This window comes from Centrocercus urophasianus, unplaced genomic scaffold (assembly GCF_019232065.1).
Source record: "Centrocercus urophasianus isolate 14NV4802_14NV808 unplaced genomic scaffold, USGS_Curo_1.0 seq_35, whole genome shotgun sequence".
In the NCBI taxonomy this organism is placed as follows: Eukaryota; Metazoa; Chordata; class Aves; order Galliformes; family Phasianidae; genus Centrocercus; species Centrocercus urophasianus.
The window spans coordinates 6,671,064-6,693,730 of NW_024884922.1; the positions used below are offsets into that span (position 1 = coordinate 6,671,064).

Consider the following 22,667-nt stretch of genomic DNA (forward strand, 5'->3'; position numbering starts at 1 on the left):
TGTTGAAATGCTATCAGCTGCACAGCTGCAGTAGAGAGTGGCTACCAAAATACACTGTGATGGCATTTCACACACAACACCTAATTTAGGCAGGGAGAGCTTTATTAATGCAATGCAATTTCTTCTAATTATTTTTCTTTTCTTTAACTTACAGTGTTTCTAAAGTTTCCCTGCTATTTATTCAACTCAGTACTATACAAGATTCAGGTTATTTAATTTCCTTCAAGTCCATAGGAACTGGGAGGACTATGCAGTGAAAGGTCCTTTCTAAACCACCCACAGCAAGGTTTCACCACAGTGAACCCATCCTCAGCTCAGATGGACTCTCGATAGCAGAGGGCATCATAACCCAACCAATGGCCCAGATGTGTCATCATACATTTGTTATTAAATACATGACTGTAAATGTACGTTGTGTACTGAACATACAGAGCTTTGCTCCTTGAGGTAAAAGTGCAAGAGTTTGTCCTGTACAAAAGATGAAAACCAGGCAGCCTTCCTTTACAGGAAAGGGCCCTTTCCTATGATTGATATTCTAGGAACTCGTCCCACATATCAGCCCCATACCTGCATCAAATTTTGCACACAGTGATAGCCATAGAGCTCCCTGTGACAGCTGCAGTGTCTTACCAATGCACACGGCCTTTCATGGCCCTTTATATACAGATCAGTCTGAAGAATCCTACTATAAATTAATAAAAGTGCAACAGCGAACAGTGCATCAGCACTTATTCAATCATCTTCAGAATACTAAACAAAGGAAATATTCTGGTCTTGCTTTGACAGACCATTTTTCCACTATGAGGCACTGGACTGATTTCAAGTTAAACTATGTTTCTTAGAATGAGCATTCTACCATAAAGAAAAGCCCTTCCCAATCAAGTACACTTTCCCATACTTCCCTGTATATTTACAAATGGCCATGGTGGAGAAATGGGAAAAGGAGAGGCCAGGACACAGATGTCACCATCCTGCTCATCTTAAGGGTGTTTATGGCATATTCTAAACGGCCCCAAAACCTGGGTGGGCCAGCACAGCATCCCCAGAATCTTCTGTGATGTGTGAACAGCATCCGGCGGACAAATCAAACCGTAAATCTGTTCATATAGCCTGTGCTCACACTTGTTCATACACAGAGCAAGAGGTGTCTGCAGTCATCCCCTCCGGTGCCAGTACCTGGTGCCTGTGTCACTGCCACTCTTCACTGCTCCGTCATCCGTGAAATTAAAGGTGCCGGTCCAATTGGCCAATTCCTCTCCATTCTGCCAGCTAAACTGCAGCCCTCTAGCAAGAAAACGAGGCAGTTGGTATTTGATACCATTCATTAGGTTAAGTCTATCAGCACAAGTTCTCACGTCCTTTTTCTTAAGACAGAAATGTGACTAAGACACAAACATTGTCAAAAACAACAAAAAGATATCAAGAGCCACAATGCATTACCTTAGCAGTGCAAACCATTAATTTTCACTTCCAATGGACTCTACAAGCCCTTTTCTGAAAGCACCACCAGTCACCCCAACCAAGCAAAATGGAGGGCCAGTGCTCAGAACCACATACGGATGCATGAAGCATAGTGGAAATTTCAGTCCCAGAGTACAGAAAGCTGTGGACCGATGTGGAAAACTCTAGGGTCAAAGAAATAAACCCTCCAAACTTCAATTTCACATCTACTGCAGCTGTTACATGTGGTGGGACTTGGGTTCCTCCTCTAGCCTCTTCTAGCCATGCCACCAGAGAATTTATCATTGTTTGCAGTAGTTGATGACTTCTCTAAGTCACACCATATTGCTGCTTCCCCCTTTTTGGGAAGAGGACATGTTTTAAGCAAATGCAAACGATCACAACCATCACAACTCCCCATTTTCCAAACTTTCACAAATTCACTGCATATCCCAGGGTGCCTGCATTCCTCAGATTTCAGCAGGAGTTGGAACTGGATGGGCTTTAAGATTCCTCCCAAACTAACCATTCTGGGATTCTGTGACTGTGAATAATCTGTAATCCTGGGAACCCCTGAAGTAGAAATCTAATGCATATTTTAAAAAGTTGGATCTGAAGAAACATTTGACAACACTAGTCAAATCCTTCCGATCGCTCAGAAGACAACGAATTGTTATTTTTAATCTTCTCCATTTTAACACAACTTTCACAAAATGATTTCAGAGGGCTGGCAGCTGCACTATGAACATTTGGTGCTGCCAGTACTGCAAGCTAACTTCCTGGCAGGGCTGTGCAGGAAGCAATCTGACAGCCTGCTTTGCCCAAAAGAAAGGGCATCCAGGATCCCACTGGGTCCACAGGTAGTCACAAGGACTCTCAGATCCCATCCATCCTCCAGTCTGACTGGCAGCAGTTAGCAGCCCTGGAAGATAAGACAAGGGGCATTAAAAAAGGAATTCTGAAGGAGGTAGGGAGTGGTCTGAGCTGAAGACAGAGATGGCATCCCGTCCACTTGTAAAAGCACATCCAACAGTGTGTGGGTTATACCATAATGCCAACAGGTAAAGCAGTGCTATTGCTCATCAGAGAGTCCTACGCCTCTGACATTGCTCTTAGCTTTAACCAGCTGAGGTTGCCCCAGGAGATGATTTCTACAAAGAGGATGGTGTGAAGAAAAAAAAAAAAATCCATGAGAAAATTCTCACTTTTACTAAGACACCTTCACTTCAGGCTTGCTGAAATAACACTCATGATGCACCACAGTCTAACACATTATGACACTCACGACTCCTTTGGAGAAGTGTTTCATTTCAATGTAAATGTCCTTAAAAAAGACAATTTAAGCCCTTAAAAATCTGCCCCTAAAGCAAAATATATAACAAAATCACTCTCCAATCCCTCCTCTCATTGGGACTTTTTGGAAACACTGTGTCCTGCAGCTGAGGAAGTTTACAAGAGGACACACATATCTTGAGTAAGATCCAGCAGGAGATCAGGAAGATTAACACTGAGGAATGGTAGATATGTCTTGTGAAGAGCAGCTTAAAATACTTAGCTTTGAAATGGTAGAATGGGATCTAACTGAAGCACAGAAATACCCAACGAGGGCAGAGGGTCTGGGTACGACGTTTCTTCCTCTAGATGGTAAGGACACAACCCGAGGTGGTGAGCTGAAATTGGGATCAGGAGCAAGCCAAGTGTCTGACCTTGAGCAAGACAAGAGCAATGGACACAGTGCTTTTCTCTAACAGGTTCTATAGAGCTTGACACCATAAGAGCTTACTTATACAACCACAGCTCATAGGACTGTGTCTCACTGCAAGCCTGAGATTAAGGTAAAGTATGGCATTTTCTGGAGTGATGATAAACCTATTCCTGCTAGTAAGAAAAGCGTTCACAAACAATGACTTGGAGTATTAAGACTGAGCAGGATGAGACATTTAATAACACTGACCTGAATTAATTCTGTTCCTAACAAGATTACTGCAAGTTTTACCATTGATTTCAATCAGCATTGAGCCAGGAGATTGCAATTTTGAAAGTGTATTATTTTCTGATCCTCTATTTGTGAATTTTAAGGGCTAATAACTCTTGTCCAGATCTGCAAACAGACTGAGAAATCATGAGAGTGACGGACTGCTCCAACAGCATATTCCGTCAGCTAAACTCACTCTCAAAACTAGATACACCTCAACAGGTAGACAAAGAAGGGGTAAGCTGAACTTTTTTGAGTCAGAATTGCAATAGGAAAGCACATGCAGGATGAAAACATAGAAAAGGCAGATAAAAAAATAAGCAGGACAAAAAAAGAGGGTAAAAGAAGATTAAAAGAAAGAGAGGAAAGCAGAGGAAATTATGTAGAGGTTTCCTTTGTATTTTAACAGTGTCAAAGATTAAAAAAAAAAATGAGAGCCAGGGATAATCCGTAATGATTACCACTGTGGAGCTACCTTCTGTTCAGTGTGCCTTCATGTTATTTCCTTCTAAAATTAGCACATTTCCCTAACAGGTGAGGCTGATGATGACAAGTGAAGACCTTATAAATGATGCAATGACCAGAAATAGTGATAGTGTCCTGTGTAAACTTCTTATCAAGGAAGTTCCGCAGTAGCCAGATTGAGTGCTAGTTGATGGACATCATTAACCAGAATGGCGAGGCCAGACTCTTTTCAGTGGTTGAGTGGAGGCAGGACAAGGGGAAATGGACATCAGCTGCAGCACAGGAAGTTCCACACCAATGTGTGCAAGAACTTCTTTACGGTGAGGAGACGGAGCACTGGAACAGGCTGCCCAGGGGGGCTGTGGAGTCTCCTCTGGAGATTTTCAAGTCTCGCCTGCACACCTACCTGTGCGACGTGGTGTAGGAAACCTGCTTTGGCAGGGGGTTGGACTCGATGATCTCTGGAGGTCCCTTCCAACCCTTATGATTCTGTGATTCTGTGATTCTGTGAACCACAGGACATGCCCCTAAGATATGTGAGAATGAGCAGTCTAGACCTGGTGATGAACAAATCCGAGCTGGAACTCTTGGCAACGCAGACCTTGAATTTCAGGTAAATGTCGAAGCAACAGTTTGATCCTAATTGTTAACTGCAAATGTTGAATCAGTATGTGGTCAAATAAATGCTGCTGTAATGTAAGAACAGAGGGAGAGGGTGAAAAAGAGCAGGAAAATTAACGGAGCAGTGGTAATTGTGAAGGGCTGTCAAGACCAGCTGTGGAAGCAGCAGGGAGCAAAGCACAAACCACCGCCATCATCCAAACAAGAAACAGCTCCTGCACAGCAGATGTTTGGAGATGAGAGCAATGGTTTCCCCATAATCCTTGTGCCCTTGAGAGGAGGAATTGAAGACTGTGGTGTTAAATGATCATGCTGCTCTCTTTGAAAATGGAAAGTGATCCCCCCAGACTAGTAACAGGGATGTCAGAGGGGTATAGCAGAGTCAGATGGTTAATCACCTTGAGATCCAGTCCCTCCTTTCCTGCAAAATAGGGAAAATGTGACTCATAGTGTCCACAGGGCAGACGGAAAATAAAACAAAACCAGTGGTATGCACAAACAACCTGCAGGTTAGGGTGATTGAAAACAGTCACTGAAATGAATCAGACCTAGATTTGGTCACTGAAGACAATTACATTAGATGGCAGCAAGTGAAAGCAAAGTCTTATTTCAGTGGTTTATTAAAAGCCACATCTGCATTCAGTGAAAATAGATTGGAATCTGACTAGTCAAGCTTAGAGAATTTCTTATTTCTCCAGTAAAATCAGGGAAAAAATACTCATATTTATTCTCACCATGTTAGCAGAGAGCAATATGAAATAATATGAATAACATGGAATAATACAGACCCCATGATCCCATATCCACTTGGTTACATCAATTGGCCCATACTGTGCTGTGTGAAAGACAAGCCTGGCTTTACATGTTGGATGGAAGCACTAGTTATAGAGTGGTGGAGGAGTATATTTTGACTAGCACAAAGAGCAAAATTGGAAACATAGGTGGGAAGCTTCTGGATTATAACTGCTATTATACAGGCAAAAAAAAAAAAAAGTTTTGTTTCATATAGCACATATCACTTCTTGGATAAATTTTACATCAGATATTCACATGCGACTTTTCAAAAATTTGATTAAAAATTACTTCCCAAGAAAGATGAAAGAAGTTAAACATTCCTTTTCTATAGCTGGAAGATACATATCCAAGGAGTAACACAAAATAAGTGCTTTGTTACAAGTGTTCAAAATTAAAGTATCACTTGCAATCATTAGGGGAAGCACAACACCCATCACAGAGTGAGTTGACAGTGATGCAGTGAATTCATCAAGAGAAAAGACTGATCAAGTCCCAAGCTCAGACTGCAACATGAAATCATAAATACTGTAAGATGGCAACAAACTATGATATTGGAGGCTAGAGCTCAGTGCAAGGATACCTGACACAGCATGGGTGCCAAGAGAAAACTCACCACAGTGTGAGAGATCTGACTGAGCTAATTACTACGCATCTCATGTTTCCAAGGCTAATATATTTAGAACCAGGTCAAGTGTTCCTACACAGTGCTATATTCTCCAATGTAAACATACCCCCAGAGCTCAACTGTACTGAAGACATGGGTGGAACATGACAAGCAACACTGTTAAAGTCAGTGTTTGTAGTGTATTACAGCCTCATTAGTAGGCAATACTCTTCCTGTGTGTACAAGCAGCAGGACTCAACCTACAGAATCACAGACATTGGATAAGACTTCCAGTATCCCCAAGATCAACCCTAACCCACCCCCGCCATGCCCAGTGACCATGTCCCCAGCTGCCACTTCTACAAGTTTCTTGAACAACTCCACAGATGAGGATTCCCATTTGTGCAAGCCTTCCTTGCTGTTGACTGGCCATAATTTTCATCTGGCTGAGCTCTGGCTGCATTTTTCTTATGGGAAGTGCCAAAAAACTACTAATGATGGAGCTTGCTTTTAGGGTTTTCATCACAGGAACTAAAGCATAAAGCTAACTAGCTGAAGAGGACATGCAAGGACAGTGACTACTTGCAAGGCCAATGGGAATGCAAAATGGATGCGAGCAGTAGAGGGCAAAGATACCTCAAGGAAATGAGAGGTTAAGTCAACAATTTGCCTGAGGGAGGCACGGACTGCTGAGCAATGAAAACACTTGAATTAAAAAAACAAGGAGTAAGATGAAAAAGCAATCAAGGGTAAGAATTACGCACAGTGGAAGTCAGAAAACACAAAGCTTTGAGCAGCAATTTTGTCTGAACATGATTTGCAGCAAGCGTAAGAACAAACAGAAAACCCTATCAGGACAAAAATTAAAGACCAAGTGGCCACGACATCTTTAACAGTGGCCACAGATGTGAGCAGCTGCCACGATGCCACTGCTGACAGGGTCATGAGGGTCACTTTTCAGCAGATAACATGACATCTGCAATCCACCACTCCAGGACACAAAGCTTCTGCAGAGCTCCCAACACAATTCAAAATCTATGCAGCTGGTTTGTGGAGAACAGGGATCACCCAGTGGCCACTGGGAAAGAGGAAAGCATCTGTGTGTCACTGCAGTGCCTCACAGCTCTCATGTTGAGCTCAGGAGGGAGCATGGTCTAACACACTGACGATAATGCAATCTGAATATGCAAAATATTGGAATAACTGACTCCCATTGCTTCAAATTACTGTCCTCTGAGGAATGGACAAGGTTTGGCAGTTGAGGGACTCGCTTTTCTAACCACTTGAAGGTGCAACACAACGAGGCTAGCAACAAAGCAAGTCTACAGGAAGCAGGGATTAAATTTCTGCCTAATTTCTGCATTAAAGATTGCTTCCAGGGAATCTGAGAGAGGAAGCAACATGCCTCCATGCTCTGGTACCAAAACTTTAGCCACCTGATGGTAAGATGGGGATACCAGCTTCCCAAGATGTGGATGCCAGCTCCGTGATCCCCGTCACACCTTGAAATGCTCTTGAGAAGTCTCAGCTTCTCTGATTTGCTGAGATAAATCCAGCATCTTCAGAGGACAGCCATATCCTGTGTGTGTTTTCCATGCATACACATATTTGTCCATATAGCTTCGAGACTTTCACATCTCCTGAAGTTTCCAGCACTCTTTTCCTCTGAAGAAAACCAACACAACCAAGAGCTGCTCCACAAGCCTGTCAGGGATTCAGCCAGACGCTTCATGGGTCGCATGTCATTCCACTTGGATAATATTTCTGGTTAGAAATAGTGGAGGCACACAGATAATTAGATAAATGTGCGTTAGATAAATGAATCATGGGGTGACCTTCAGCTTGTCTCCTGGGAGAAATATTTAAATGGAAAGAAATTTGGCCCTGATATAAGGGAGATCTGATCTTGTGTTACAGCACTCTGCAAACGACATGACTCCTTCAAGATGCAGTCCACGTTTGTTCACTGTCTTCTATTTGCTCCTGCTGTATTTATGTTACCTTTCTTAAGAGGGTAAATAAAGGGTTAAATACATCTGGGAGCTCATTTGCTAAGCTACTTCAAAAATACCAAAATGGTGGTATAAACCTATGAGAGTCTGGTATTAATTATAAGGTACACAGACATACATAGAATGTTTGTTTTTTTTTAAATCTCACTTAAAAGACATAAAGCTTTCAAACAAGGCATTCTGCTGCATGGGAAGGTTTGCTCTTCCTTGCTAAGTAATTCTTTGTGTTTTCATACATGACAGACTCTACAGTAACCACTGCTCAAAGTCTTCAATATCTTTGCAAAAGAGCTCTCACCCTACTCAAAAATGTTTTTAAATGGGCAGATTCACTTCTTCAGCAGGCTCTCACTCTGTGCAGAAGCCAGAAAACCAGTATTTCGTGAAAATCCTGTCAACAGAACATAGATATCTAGCAAAGTAATATTCAAGTATTATTCTATTGATTTATTCCATGCTACAGGTTGGAAGAGGAGAACAGGGACCATTTCAGCAGTTTATACAGTACTGGCAGTTTCCGGATGTAATCCAGGGCTATTCCCTGCTGACCAAACAGGGGCTCACAAAAAGAAGGCCAGCCCTCAGCTGAGCATCTGATCCAAAGGAAAATTCAGCCAAAAGCTGAGCACTGAAGAGATAAGTTAATACAACAGCAAGCAAAAGCTCTGGGTTTAAGCAGAAGTCCACAGCGTTTAACCTACTTTAACAGATCAATCCAGTGGGCTTTTAATCATCCCATTAATCCTAAAATAAAAATAATTACCCCAGAGATCTGTATTAACGTCCCTTAATTATATCTCATTTCAACATCCTTTTTACTCGGAATAAGGAGCATCATAGACCACAGCTTTCTGAAGTCGTGGAGCTTAACTCTAATTCAGACTTCAGCTGCTATGGGGATGCCTTTCCTGAGAGCACTGCTAAGAGATGGAAAAAAAGGAAAAAGAGTGAAAAAAAGGCGGGCAGGACTCTGCTTTCCAAAGGCACATTACAAAGCAGCAGCCAAAGGAAATGAACAACATTTATATGGTAAGTGAAAAATGCGTGAAAACTTGGAAACCTGGGAAAGAGAGAACTTCACCAAGCCTGGAACCCTTCTTCAATTTCTCTGAGTGCTGTTTCTCTCCTGGAGATTCAATCTTGTCTGCAGCCCTACTGTCCCCGTGGGCTTGGGGCATGGCCATGGGTGGATGGAGGGCCACCAGTGTCCATCGGAGCTTGAGGAGTGTTGCTGGCAATGCAGCCAGCCTGTTCTCTACTTCTTCAGTGCAGAGCAGAGCTCACAACCATACAGCTCACACTTCCATCTGGCTCCCAACAAACTGTGTGTTTTCCACTCCTAACAAACACCTCTTTGTCCATACCCCTTATGGGAACCAAGTCCCTCGTAATAGAATCACAGAATGATTAAGATTGGTCTAAGACCACCAAGTCCAGCCATCAGTGGAGGAGCTGATGCAGCCCCAATATTCTGTCCAAGCTCCCTGTTTTAGCTGCTTGGTTTCAGTCTCGCTGGACATTAGCCATTTCCACCATCTCCTTGCAGAGGAACAAGCCAGCCTTGTGTTATATTTAGGCTTAAAAGCATTGCACATTTAGCAGAAGAGTATTTCAGGGCAATTTTCAGCTTTGCCTAAATACACAACGGAATTTCTTCCTGCTGCCTTGGGAGGAGGCCCAGAGGGCTGTTACTGTTGCAGAGGTTGAGATGATATCAAGCAAACGCTGTCATAAAGCAAACAGCATGTTGGATCCCAGCATGTAAATGGCTTTGGGTTTAGGCAGCGTCCCCAGGCTCCAGCTTGGCAAGAGGCTCCGAGGCTATAAATATCCCACTTCTCTGCAAAGATGCTCTCCAAAACCACCACAGACCTGAAGGTGCAAGATGTAACGTGCCCAAGGAGCCTCACAGCTCCTAGCAGGGATTTGTGAAAGAGGAGACTGGGCACAAGTTACAGCCACTGGCAAGAAACCCAACATCAGTTACTGTAATGCACCTCAGGGAAAGAAGTATCTTCATGATGATGTTATGGTAAGGACGTAGGCTGATATGTGACTTTTTCTGTCCTTAATAACTGGCAGCCTGAGACTGCCACATTCTGAATTGTCATTTCTGCAGCCAACAGAACTAGCACTGCCCAGCAGAAAGGACTCTGAGTGCTTTTTCCCGTTAAGTGAGGGAGAAACCTGCCTGGAGATATTTTGTGTGAGAAAAAGAAGGAAAAATGACAAATCATCACAAGCTGGATTAAAAAGAAACAAAAAACAGCCGTGTTATGCAGTCACAGAGACAAAATGAATGCATGATTCTTTGCCTGAGCTCCTTGAATGGCACTGCTCAAAACCAAAGCTTTTCCTAGCAAATCTAGGAATTGAACATTGCTCATTTTGCATTCCCTGCTGCCTGTCCCAGGGCATGTGGTAGGACACAGACTAACCCCAAAAGAAAGTCTTCCGTTGTATCTTCTCACTATTGTATTTTCACTTGGCCATTTCTCACTTCCATCTCTACTTGGGATCTATTTGTCAGCACTAATCCTCCTGCAATCACTTGCACATAGGAAAATCAGTTACTGGCCGCAAGGCCTACAGGACAAATTGGATAAGTAAGGCAAAATGAAACCTCACATGGGTATCAGGTCATCCTTGTGGCACCAAGACCATCCTGGTCTATCTGATGGGTTCCTGCAGCCCCCAAAGACAGAGATTTAATACCTCCTTAGGTAGCCTTATGCTTTAGAAGTTTTCTCTTTTTGTGAAACAAATCTTTTATGTTGTAATTAAAACACGTGACTTCTTGTCACCCCATGAGCTGTCACCGAAATGTGCTCGTTACCTTCATCTTTCCAAACACTGGATATTTCAAGATGGTTATCATATCACCCCTCAATTTTCTCCAAGGTAAACAAGCAATTATCTGCTGTGCCTTCTGCAACTCAGCTCATTCTTGCTCTTTTCCTTCGGTTCCTTCCAATCTAGTCACACCTTTCTGTAAGTGAGCTGCCCAAACCATCACCCCTCACCACTGAGCAGGGCACACAAACTGCTCAGCTAACCCACAACACATCTGTCCACACATATTAACACTACGCTTGCTATTTCCCCTCTTGGCAAGAAATGTTTGCTGATTTGTCAGTATTTTCCTTGCTCTTAGCACTGCAAATCAGGAGCCAAACCATTGATCTCTTTTGGCGAGTTACAGCTCAGTTCCCATAAAAAATTCCACAGCAGCTGCCTACTTACCTCAGAGCCCTCAAGACAAACATTCCCCGTTATAAAATCATATCAGCCATAACTCTTCAAACTAGATTTAAGCAAAATAAACTCTGCATGGGTCGAGTTTAAGCACTTGGAGATCCCCACTGGTTTTTGCTGTAACACGAGCAGCACTGTTTCAGATCAAAGGCTGATGTGCTCTACAACACAGCAGCTTCAGCAGCAAATTCACTAGAATACAGCAGGGAAAAAAACAAGTGCTTTCTCTGCTGTTTGGAATACTAGCATTGTTATGCTGATTTTAGGAATGGCCTTGGCATGTTTGTTTCTGACAACGCCAAAGTTTAAGCAGTAACCATGCTGCCTTACTTCAACCTCTGAAAGCATTTCAGCTTCAACTTACGTGGAGTGAAAAGCCTGGATGGCAGGGTCTGGTCAAAATAAAAATTTAGGTGGCACAGTTACATCCTAAGTGAGACCCAGTCTTTAATAACAGCTGAGAATTAAGAAACACCAAGGTGAAGATACCCTAAAAGCATAAGTCAATAAATGCCAATAACACAAGTCAGTACAAAATGCCTCATGCTGTTATTAATAATCAAACAGACACTGCAGATGCTGGATACACTCCCCCAGACCGACAAGAGGTTCGTACTGCCAGCACAATGCCAGAAGGTGGTTCAGACCAGCAGAACTGGTTGGAGAAGGCAACTTTTCCACTCAGTCTCACCCCTTACCTTTTGAGATAGTTCCTCCCGTAGAGGATCTGCTGCAGCAGGGTGACCACAGCGAAGGCGCAGATGAAGATGAAGAACAAAGTTCTGTTTCCCAGCAAATCCCTGCCCGACGAGGGGTCTGTGTATCCCATCCTTAACAGCTGTGGGATCTCCGTTGGGTATGATTCAGTCCATGGTCACCTTCACGCTTGTTTTGCAGGGCAGCCAAGGGGAGCTCCGGGTGTCTGTTCTTGGAGCAACCCAAGGACAGGGCATCCCATTGTCTGCCCCCTCCGTGCCTCTTTGGCTGTCAGCTCCAGGATTGTGCGCAGTGCTCCCACGGTAAAGTTTCCCAGAGATTCAGACGTGGCTAACATCTAAAATCAGAGCTCTTTCAGCGCAGGCAGTGCTGTGCAAGAGGCATTCCACTCCCACAAAGCCTCTCTCAAAAACCCGCTGCTAGCAATTACCTACTCCAATCCAATTTTCATATTCCAGATGGGGGAAGCTGCAAATAAACCAGAAAACAGCAGCCAATGGCAAACAGAGGGCTCTGGCAGCCCGCGCTGGAAACGCATCGCCATCAGCTCCTTGCTGCTTCTGCTCAGCAATCCCAGTGCAATGTGCTCGCACGGAGACGTGATCAGGGTGTGCTATTGAGGAATGAGTGCGGAGCAGTCATGAGGGTTTCCTTCAGTCCCCTGCAAAAACAACAACAGCAATCTGGTCAGCCTGGCAGGGAAGCAGTGTGCCACTGGTATTACAGGTTTGCGTGCCAAATGTGATGCTGTACTCACATACCACTCACTGTTTGGGCTCCTACATTTCCCCTAGTTATTCCTACAGAGTGAGCAAGGACGCTGAGCATCCTTCAAGGACACACTCTCAGTTCTTGCATGCTGATGTACTGGAGGCACGGAGCAGCCCTGCAGCAGCCGCGCACAGCCTGCCTCTCAGATTCACTTAAAGAGACAAATATTCTGATTGCTCTCTGCGGGGAGCAGTGCTTTTAGCAAAAGGCAAAGAACATGACCTTGCCCACAAGTATCAGAGCTGCCTGAAATCTCTCTGTCATCCGGAGGGCTCCATGCTGCTCGCAGGGAAATAATGGCACTTTTGTTGCTGATGTGAGAGCAAAGCCTACTACTCCCAGCTCTTCTTTAACAAGTTCTAATGAAAGCTTTGTAAACATCACAGCTAGGGGTTTGTTTTGCCCAAATGGAGGACAGGGAACAGGGATTTTGACAACAAAACATAGTGAAATAAACCCTCGTCTAAGGTAACAGGAAAATATTTGTGTCGATAAATTTTCCAACAGGTAAATCAGTGTGTGCAAAACATGCCATTAGCCAGCAGTGCAAAGCAGCAAGGAGCTGCTTTTATTGTAACCAACAGAGGTAATAAAAGTGCTTGAGATATGAACCTGAACCTTGAGTCCCTGCAGGCAGGAGACCTTGGGGCAATTCCACCCATTCAGACTCTCTTGATTTTCACAGAATGATTGGGTTGGAAGGGACCCTACTATGGGCTGGCTGCCCCCTACCAGTCCTTTCAAAGCTTCACACCTGCATTTATGAGCCCAGCAAAAGGCTTTAGGCTTCACTTGTCCACGCAAGAACTGCGGTCATCCTGAGGCTAGGCAAAGATCAGCAGCCCAGTGCCCTGTCCCAGGAACAGACAGCCACAGGGAAAAGAAGGGACAGGGCAATGCTTACATGGAAATACATCCGGGGTCAGAAGAAAAATAACAATCTGGATGGAGAAATAACTGTTTTGGAAGCACTCACTTCTATTATACTGGGAATATCACACATACGGGCGACTGTAAATTAAACAGCAGCATTGGCTGGATTCCCTCCCACCAAACTCACCAGTTGCAAGGCCAAATATGTTTCTTTCAATAATCAGTACATGTCAGCTCATAGAACATGAGAATACTTCCATACAGGAACAATACCATTTACATGCAACTTAATCCCCAGCAACAGGAAGAACAGTGGGGCTGCTATGTAAATGTTGTGAAAGTGGATTTGCACTGGGAAGCTGAGAAATAAAGGCACCTGTGAAGGAAAATGCAGTCAATGCTTTGATTTGTCAGATTTTTATGGGTACCTTTGAAAATCATCCCGAAGAAATTTGTCTCAGTTGAAGAATCAGTGAGGAAAATTTGGCTACTTAGGACCTTCTGTTAGTGTGATACTACTTTTGCAGATAGTAATATCAGCTAGTTTTAGTGAAAACGTTCTGCCTTCCTTCCTTTATTCCTCTCCATTTGAAGTGATTTGCTATTGGGACAGTGCACCAAACTCAGCAAGCTATTCCGCTTGAGCTGAGCAAGGCCCCATGCAGTCATGGCCACATGCAGTCAAGCAGCCTTTGATTTGTGTCCTCTTACCCTTCTGCACTGCATCAGAAGATACAGCACTGAGACACCTCTGTGCAGAACCACTGCAAACCTAATGCAAAGGGCAAAGCAAACAGACACATACATGGAGAGTGTTTTCTGTGCCACATCTTGCAGAGATTTCATTCCTGATGTCTTCAGTGCTTTTTCTGTGCAAGCACCAAGCACAACTTTGCTGAAGGGACAACGTGTAGTCCTTATTTCTGAGTTGCAGTTTATTTAGAGCTTAAATAAAACAGAGAAATTCACTGCTGATGGGCAGGTCTGGCTGGGAATTTCGCTAAGCATCTCTCCTTAAACCAGTCATCTGATTCAGCATTTGACTGTGCACTCTCATTTCAGCTGGAAGCAAGGGCATTCGTGTGTTGGAGAGCAGGATCAGTCTTGTTAGCTATTTAAATCACAGTATGCATCACTGAATGAATATATGAAGCTCACAGGACCATACAGGTTCAGAGTAAAGCACAATAAGCACAACATTCCCCTACAGGAATGTTTCCCTCCTCGCCTGGTCCGCACGTTAAAGAACTTCACAGAGCAGATTATTAACAGCTTTGTAAGGCTGTAGATCTTTCAGATCTCACTCTCCTACCTTCTTTTTCCTCTAAATGAAAGTTTCTGCAATACTTGTGTCAACTGCCAGACCACTGATTTAGCTGAGCACTGGCACACATGTACATGCCCATAAGGTTCAGCTAAATGTGAAACCTATTAATACGTGTCTATAAGTATTAACTCTTTTGCAATATCAAACATGCATTTATCAGCACGACCTATTGCTTAACACATCTTGTCCCACTACCACCATGAATCTGTATGCCTACAACTGGGTATTAAAGAAGCTGGAAGGATTCAGCTGAAGTGTAAATGTTTATTTAGCTGGGGTTGAGGCATGAGGGGGTGACGAAAGCCACGTTGGCACCAGAGCTACCTGTGGAGGATGTGTCCTGGAGATAACATATGTTCTGCACACTGGATATCCATTACATCACCACCAGTTTCCTTCCAACCATGTTCTCATAGACAGTGGGGGAGGTCAAACCCAGAGGGCTGCGATGGTGCCAGAGCCATAAAGGAGCTCATGGGTGGCACTTACCTATCCCAATCAAGTTAAAACTCCCACGGGCTTCACCAAACTGAGCTTAAACAACCAAACTTCACATTCTGGTGAATGCCTATGAAGCACTGGAGCTAGTGCCACCCATGTTAAAAGTGACAGATGAAAGTTTTGATATTTCTTTTTTCAGAAAATATCCTAGCTGTTAATGCAATGAAATATTTCTATGGTCAGAAGAACAACCACACACTGTCTAACAGTGACAACATCATCTACTGGAGACAAGCTCAATTTGTGTTGATTTCACTATTTTAAGAGCAAAATTTTACCCTAAATTGTTAATCTGAGATATCAACAAACCTTAAAATATGGCATACAATTTTGGATGCAGTTCACAGAAGCAATGACTTTGATGTCAGAATGCATTTTGCTATGTCAGTGAATAGCACTCATCAGAACAGTAGAGTTGGACCAGGTGGCCTTTAAGGGTCCCTTCCAACTTAACAATTCCATAATTCTATGTAGTAAAGATTTCTCTGAGCAACAAGCTAATTGATTCCTTCAAAAATTTTATACTACACAATCAAGACAAAGAGAGCTATTTTAGGATATGATTTGGGCTTCAGAAAGGTTACCTTTGTCCTTTTATCACAGTTCTGTGCTGATTTTCCATTCAAAGTAATAAAGTATACACCTCGTGATTGATCCACCAGCTTCTGTACTCATCAACTTCCTAATTATGTGATTCCATGATTCCATGTGATGCAGACCCTGAGCCTCACCTCATTCTTCATTGAAGAACCTCCATTTTCTGACCTCACTGACATCCTCTATAGTCCTCCTGCTTCCAGTGCACCCTTCTCTTCGATCAGGCATTGAAACAGGCTGCCTAGGGAGGTGGTGGAATCTTTGTCCCTGGAGGCGCTCCAGAACCGTGGAGATCTTGGGGGTGTTTTCCAACCTCAGTGATTCTGTGATTCTCCCCAGCAATGTGCTCCTTTCCATGTGCCCAAAGTTCTGCACGTCTACCAGCAGCTTAGTTGGTGGCGTTGCCCCTTCTCTAGGGAGCCTGCATCAGGCTACGTACTGAAATAACCAAGAGTGTAGCCAGTTAGTTGTGCTAGCTCTTTAAAAACCCGAAACTGGGAATACAGAGTGGGAGTTCATCCACAACCCATTACTAATCCCCAACAAAGGGGTTACGACAGCATCTGGCCTACGGGATGCAGTGCCCTACAAGCTAAGATGAATGAAATGCCTCTGACAGGGAGAGACGTCCCCGGGAGATCTCTCCTCCAAGCGGAGGGAAGCACAGCGTGGCATTTAGTGATTTACAGAACACTCCCATCATCTTTATTTAAACTTCACTCTCAATCAGCATTTTTGCTTTCCTCCAGGTATACCCAGCAGCTCCACTGGAGCTACAAGGGCTGTGGGTGGTCTCTTTGCCTGCAGCGTGGGCAGGGAGGTATGTGTGAACAGCGATGCAGTCACTTTAGAACATATGAATTGAAGCTTGAAAGGAAAAATAATAATGAATTGAACAGATTGTCAGGCTCACTGCAATTCCCAATCAATTAAAGCTTATTTTAGCAATAGGGCAGTTTAGTTCTGAGAAGTTCTCCTGGCACTTTGAAGATTTCATGATCCTGTGTAGCTAAAAAGGTCTCGCTGGGAACAAATTGCTTCTGGTACAGCATCCTCTGTACTGCATCTCTCATTTCTTTTAAATGACAGTAAGTAGGAACCACATGAGCAAACAGCAGCATGTGAGTAAGGCTTTGGCCCTGGGTGAAGAAGAATGATGAGGCTTGGACATGTGTCTGCTGGGCTCACAGTCTACAAGAATATCCTTCGATGAATCTAAATTTAAGTTATGAGTCAGTATTAGTTATATTAAACCAAAGAAAGTATTCTGCATCAAGCAGTTGATATTTTTTAGCATGTTTTTACATTATGTCTGTCTTTTGGATCTTTTGATTTGTGACATTATTGGATGGCATTTCACAGATGTGGATGACACAAGAACTGCCAAATCACAATTCCTTTTTTGCACTTGAAAAGATGAACCAGTGTCAGATTCACACGGAAGGGTTCATGGGTTCAAAAGTCAATTAATTTATGAGGAAAGACCTTCCCTGATAATAAAAATAATATGCAATGGTTTGGGGTCCTCACAGTTTATGGGAGTAGCTGGCAAACAAGAACAGTGCTGAGAGTTCCTGTCTGTCAGAATCATAAATGTCTGCTTAGTAAAGTGGGCAAGAGTTACTTGAAATTTTCACTTTTTTTTCCTGATGTGGCAAAGTCAGAGAGGTTATGATGTGCCTTTATAAACTGACTGAACTTATGGTCTGAGCTTTAACAAAGAAATTGAAAGTGGAAAGGGTGTCTGAAAACTAAACCCCTGTCTAGTTTTGTTACCCCGCTGTCATGTCCTAGAGCAGGCTATAAGCTAAGCCATCCTTATCCCATGGGATAGCAGTCCTCACCATCATTTGCTACTTAGGAAGAGACCTGTGCTCGTCTCCACGTTCCTCCACAATTTCAGGCAGAGCCACGCTGTAGTGCTGACACCCCCAAGCTGGCTTAGGAAGGCAAAGCAGCACTGTGTGAAAGCAGCATAGCTGCTTTCGGTACTGGAATTGTGACTTCAGCGTGGTATGGTGGAGTCATCTGCCATTTAATCCCCTCACCTTACAATCCATGTGCTTTGCACAGAGCATCTCTGTATTCCTCAGCATTTCCTCCCTCAAGCATGAGCTGGCAATTGCAGCATTCCTTGGCCTAGCATGTTTGTTTCAAAAACAAGGAAAAACGACAAAAACAAGCAAAAATCACAGAATCCTAGAATGTCTTGAGTTGGAAGGGACCCTAGAGCCCATCCAGGTCCATGGCCCCATTCAACCTCACCTTGGGCACCTTCAGGAATAGGGCATTCACAGCTTTAATCCATTCAAAAGTGCCTGTATTAATTCCAGCAAAACTGTCACAGGAACCCACCTTTGCTACACCCAGCTGCTGCTGCAAGGTGACAAAGCTGCAGAATTTCATCAAGATTTCCAGTAATGTTCTCGTCCACTTTTTTTTTTCTCTCTTACAGCTACTGAAGATGATCATCAGCAAATGAATAAAACATACTTTCATGCGAATGAAACAACATGTGCCAGCTTTGCTGCCGGCATTCTGTCCACATGACTCTCTCCCTCTGCTCACCCTTCTCAGCACTTCTGCGTTAACCCTGCTTTCACAGTCCAAAGGGTACATGGCAGATCTGGGAGTTGGAATCTTCCTTCCCTCCCCATAATATTCTAAAATGGTTTGGGGGTCGGAGAGAAGGGGAGGTACATTTCCAGACTGTGCAATAGTGGAAAGAAAAATGGATACTTTAAAATAGCACTTCTAGAACTGAAAGAATCCTGCCTAGTGTGGGTGCCTCTTCACTGAAAATGCTGAAGGCCGAGGATGGGCCTCTGGGCAGCTTGAGCTGATGGGGAAAACCAGCTCAAGGTAGGGTTGGAATTGGGGAGGCCCTAAGGTTCCTTCCAACCCAGCTATTCTATGGTTCTGTGATCTTCAAGGTCCCTTTCAATCCAACCATTCTGTGATTCTAGGATTCCCCTGATGGCCCATGCAGAGGCTTAGAGCATCATATAGCTTCACAGCTTGCAGACGAACAGTCCAAAAATATTCCCTGAGCCCCCCCAGATTGCCTCAGCTACACTTCTGTAATCATTTATGAAGAAATGGAAGATAGGAACGGCCTGTCTGACCTGAAGCACTAATTATCCAACATATTCTTATTTCCACTTCACTACTGCCTGACCTCCACGTCCCTCCACGGGGATGGCAGGGAACAACAACAGGAATACAAAATGAAAAGATACCCATGCTCGAATCGTTAGACCCAGGGTTGAAATCACAAAGTGCAATCAGGGAAGCTAAGGATCCTGAAGAGAACCTGCCCTGTTTTTCAGCTTACACCTCACCCTTTCGTCATCTCATTTGTCTGCGAACCAAACACCACTCTGCTATGGCAATAATAATACAGCTTGCTGTGGCCACAGCTCCTGGTACACTGCTTTGTTTGCTGTGAACACTTAAAATGCCCACAAAAGACATCTCTGCTTGCTGCACCATCTTCAGGCTAGTGGAAAAAGCCTGGAACAACAAGCAATTAATGACAAAGTAACTGCCAGATTTCACTGATTTGTGCCACAGGGCGTACTTGGCCCAGTATTTTCTATTTGTACATTCCCCCATAAGGCTGAATCACCAGGCAAACTCTGCATTACTGCTTAATCAGAAGCAAAACCAGTACATGCTTAATATAATGGCAGGTATTCTTGATTTTCAAGGGCAGAAGCAGAATCTAAATCACCGCATTAACAATATGGATTGTTTTTTTTTGTTGGTGTTGCTGTGGAATTTAACCTGTGAGGTGGCTGTACCCTGCACAGAAACTGAGCAAGAGCTCTTCAGCTCCCAGAGAGATCTCGGAGCAGTGCTGGGAAGCATCCAGTATCAGAAGGGACAAATGTGTACAAGAGTTATTGCAAGCTTTATTATTATTTTTTTTTCCATTTGCGATCACACCAGATAAAAAAGGCATTAACTAATTATTTTAATTGAACTTCTTTGTGCTGTTTCCCATGGGAGCTGCACTGCAGCTGCCTCAGCTCCATCCCAGCTGGCTGGGGGATGGGAAATCATTACAAAATGTTGTTTTCCCCAGAGCAAGACTTACTGCTACAGCTGCCTCTCTAGAGATGGGGAACTATTGGGAACAGGTGCACTGTACACTGTATCACCTGCTTTGAACCTAAGGAATTCAAGGAGGACAACTTACATCAAATCCTCAGAAAGAAAACCATTCCAATCCATTCTTATTTTTTTTTAATTGCAGAAGGCAACATACGTTGATTGCCTTTAAAACAAATACCTTTGTAGGGCTGATGCTTCAAAAATATATGTAAGGATTTCCAGTGAGAAATCTATGAATTTCTGAAGGCAAAATATTCCAACTTTTGGAACAGTTCTGATCTTGCAGGCAATGAATCATCTCTAACAAGACTGAGATCACCGGTGGAAAAACATGCGCTAGGAATGGAGTGGGGGAAAGCACCCAATTAATCAAGGAGAACTGGCAGCAAGTACAGAAGAGGGATATTTCTCCTCAGGAGACTTTTAATTCAGAGTTTGAGTTTTTGCTTGGCTCCAAGGGATGCAGCTATGTCTTCCCTGCTCCCATCCCTGCTCCTGACCTTCTCAAAGGGTCTGCTGATATCTCTAACCCTACAAGTTCTGACTTTATTTGGGCTCCGTCTTTTACAGAAGCTTGGTGACGAAAGAGAGGGGAGTAATTGGGATCTACTGCTGCTAAAAAAACTGTTTTTTTTCTCCTGCTGACAACCCCATGTGAAAGCTGAGCTATGCTGGTACCATGGGCACGGAGCTGGGATCATGGTATTCCCAAAGCTGGCCAGACTGCTCCTCAGAGCACCCCTGGTAACCCCACAAAGGCACTACTGGGATACGCTGGGAGACAGAATCTTTCCCTTCACACTTAAAAATTGATAGCTGAAAAGTGGATTTCACTCCTTCTCCATGCCTGACAATAGGGAGTTAATTTTTCCCCTGTGTTATTTTAGCTTCATTTCTGAACGTACAACAGATGTGCCCAGAGCTCAGCAAAGAAGCTTTGGGAAATGTTTCTGTTTTTTTCACTAAACAAATTCTGACAAGTCGAACATCCCAAGTACAACAGCTCTCTTCTCCTCTCTGCCCTCTGCCTCACAGCCTGGGGATGCTGTCATGGGCTTCTTCTCCTCCCTGCACATTTTCTGCAGCCACAGCCTGGTCCAGGCACTGTTACTGCCACATATCACCCCAGGCCAACACAGCATCCACGTCTCTGGAAGAGACTAAATTATACCATTTTGAGTATGGAAAGAGTTTGGGGCTTTTTTTTTTTGCTTTTTTTCTCTTTTTTTTTTTTTTTTTTTTTTTTTTTTTTTTTTTTGACTCTCCTTCTTCTGTACAGTTGTCTAATGCAAGCATAGCACCTGGTCAAAGAGGTCTTAAATAAGAAAACATCACATTTTCAAAAGTTTGCAACAAGGTGTTTCAGATTAGAATATTTTATGGAAATGTTCACCATCTGCTAGGACAAAAAGGTTTTAATGTCTGAAGACAGCATGAAACTGGAGCATTCCAAGCACTTCAACCTGCAGCTAATAGCAGAAAAAGCAAACTCGTCGTGCTCCCAGCCACCTGCCTACGCTGCTGCAAAGCTCCTGGACTTCAGGGCATTAGCTTTTGCACAGATGTGTGGCTCATACCAGAGAGGTAATCCAGCTTAGAATAAACCCAGCAGAAAAAAAAATGTAAAGGTTAGTTTTCTAGTGGATCATCTTCCTCACTCAGACACACCACACCAGCAGCTGCTTCCAGAAACCAGGAGAGGGGACACTTGGAAGGAAAGAAGGAGAAGCAGGGGTGAGAAGTAAGAATTCTTGGCAGACAAGAGCCTATTTACCTTACCTGGAAAGCTGTGGAGAGGGACGAGCATAATGACATAGCTGAGCTGGGCTCTGCTGGATATGGCGTGGCTGCTCTTGAACAGAGATGTGCAAAAATGCAATAGCAATACTACAAAGCCCCAGGCATCTCTCTCAGATTTTGCTGGCTGCTACACCCACAAAAGGCTGCTAATGGCATCTGACTGCTTTCTTTTTTGCTCCTACCACACAAGGTCATCCTGAAGGGCACACATTCCTCTATAGCTTACAGAGTGAGATTTAGACAAAACAATAACCTTCGGTTCTCAAAATGATTATAAGCTAACAAGGTGTGTATTTTATTCACTAAAGCATAGGGCCGTGGACTGAAAAGGAACAAATCTTCACAAAGCAAAGATCTCTAATAATAAATGAAATAGCACTTACGGTTATCACAGGTTATTAAGTGATATTAAGTGAATTAAGGTTATTATTCCTTTCTCAGCAGAGATAACAGACACAATCATTGACTGATTTGAAAGGACCTCACACAGCAGCCCAAAGCCACTGACTTTAACCACTGCCCAGGTCTCATATCAGAAGATAACAGATCAGAGTCAGGAAAGTTTGCTATTCTGTGCAAGAAAAACAAAAATTGGACTAAGCCAGAAAGAGAAAAGCAAGAGTCTACCGATCTCAGTGTATCACTGCCTGCTGTCCTGCAGGAGAAGCCCCTGCTGTTGCCTCTTGCTTTGCAGAAGGAAAGCTGAGGGAGCCAGGAAGGTGATGTAGAAGTCAGAGGCACAAGAACACAGAACCACATGTCCTACGGATTGGCTCCAGCACAGGGCTGGGATAGGAA

The 22,667-nt window shown here is 43.6% G+C and overlaps 1 protein-coding gene across 2 annotated transcripts in view; it reads right to left on the reverse strand.

Annotated features, from left to right (window-relative positions):
* Positions 1 to 22,667, reverse strand: part of ST8SIA5 (ST8 alpha-N-acetyl-neuraminide alpha-2,8-sialyltransferase 5) — a 57,425-nt gene that overhangs the window by 21,281 nt on the left and 13,477 nt on the right. Inside the window, exons 3-4 of one of the 2 annotated variants that reach the window (XM_042831248.1) lie at positions 11,866 to 12,545; positions 1,177 to 1,284 (exon numbers count right to left, since the gene is read on the reverse strand). In XM_042831248.1, coding sequence (XP_042687182.1) covers positions 1,177 to 1,284; positions 11,866 to 11,996 — 239 coding nt within the window. In that variant the 5' untranslated portion in view covers positions 11,997 to 12,545. The remainder of the gene's footprint in view (positions 1 to 1,176; positions 1,285 to 11,865; positions 12,546 to 22,667) is intronic. The other variant, XM_042831249.1, reaches the window with a different exon arrangement.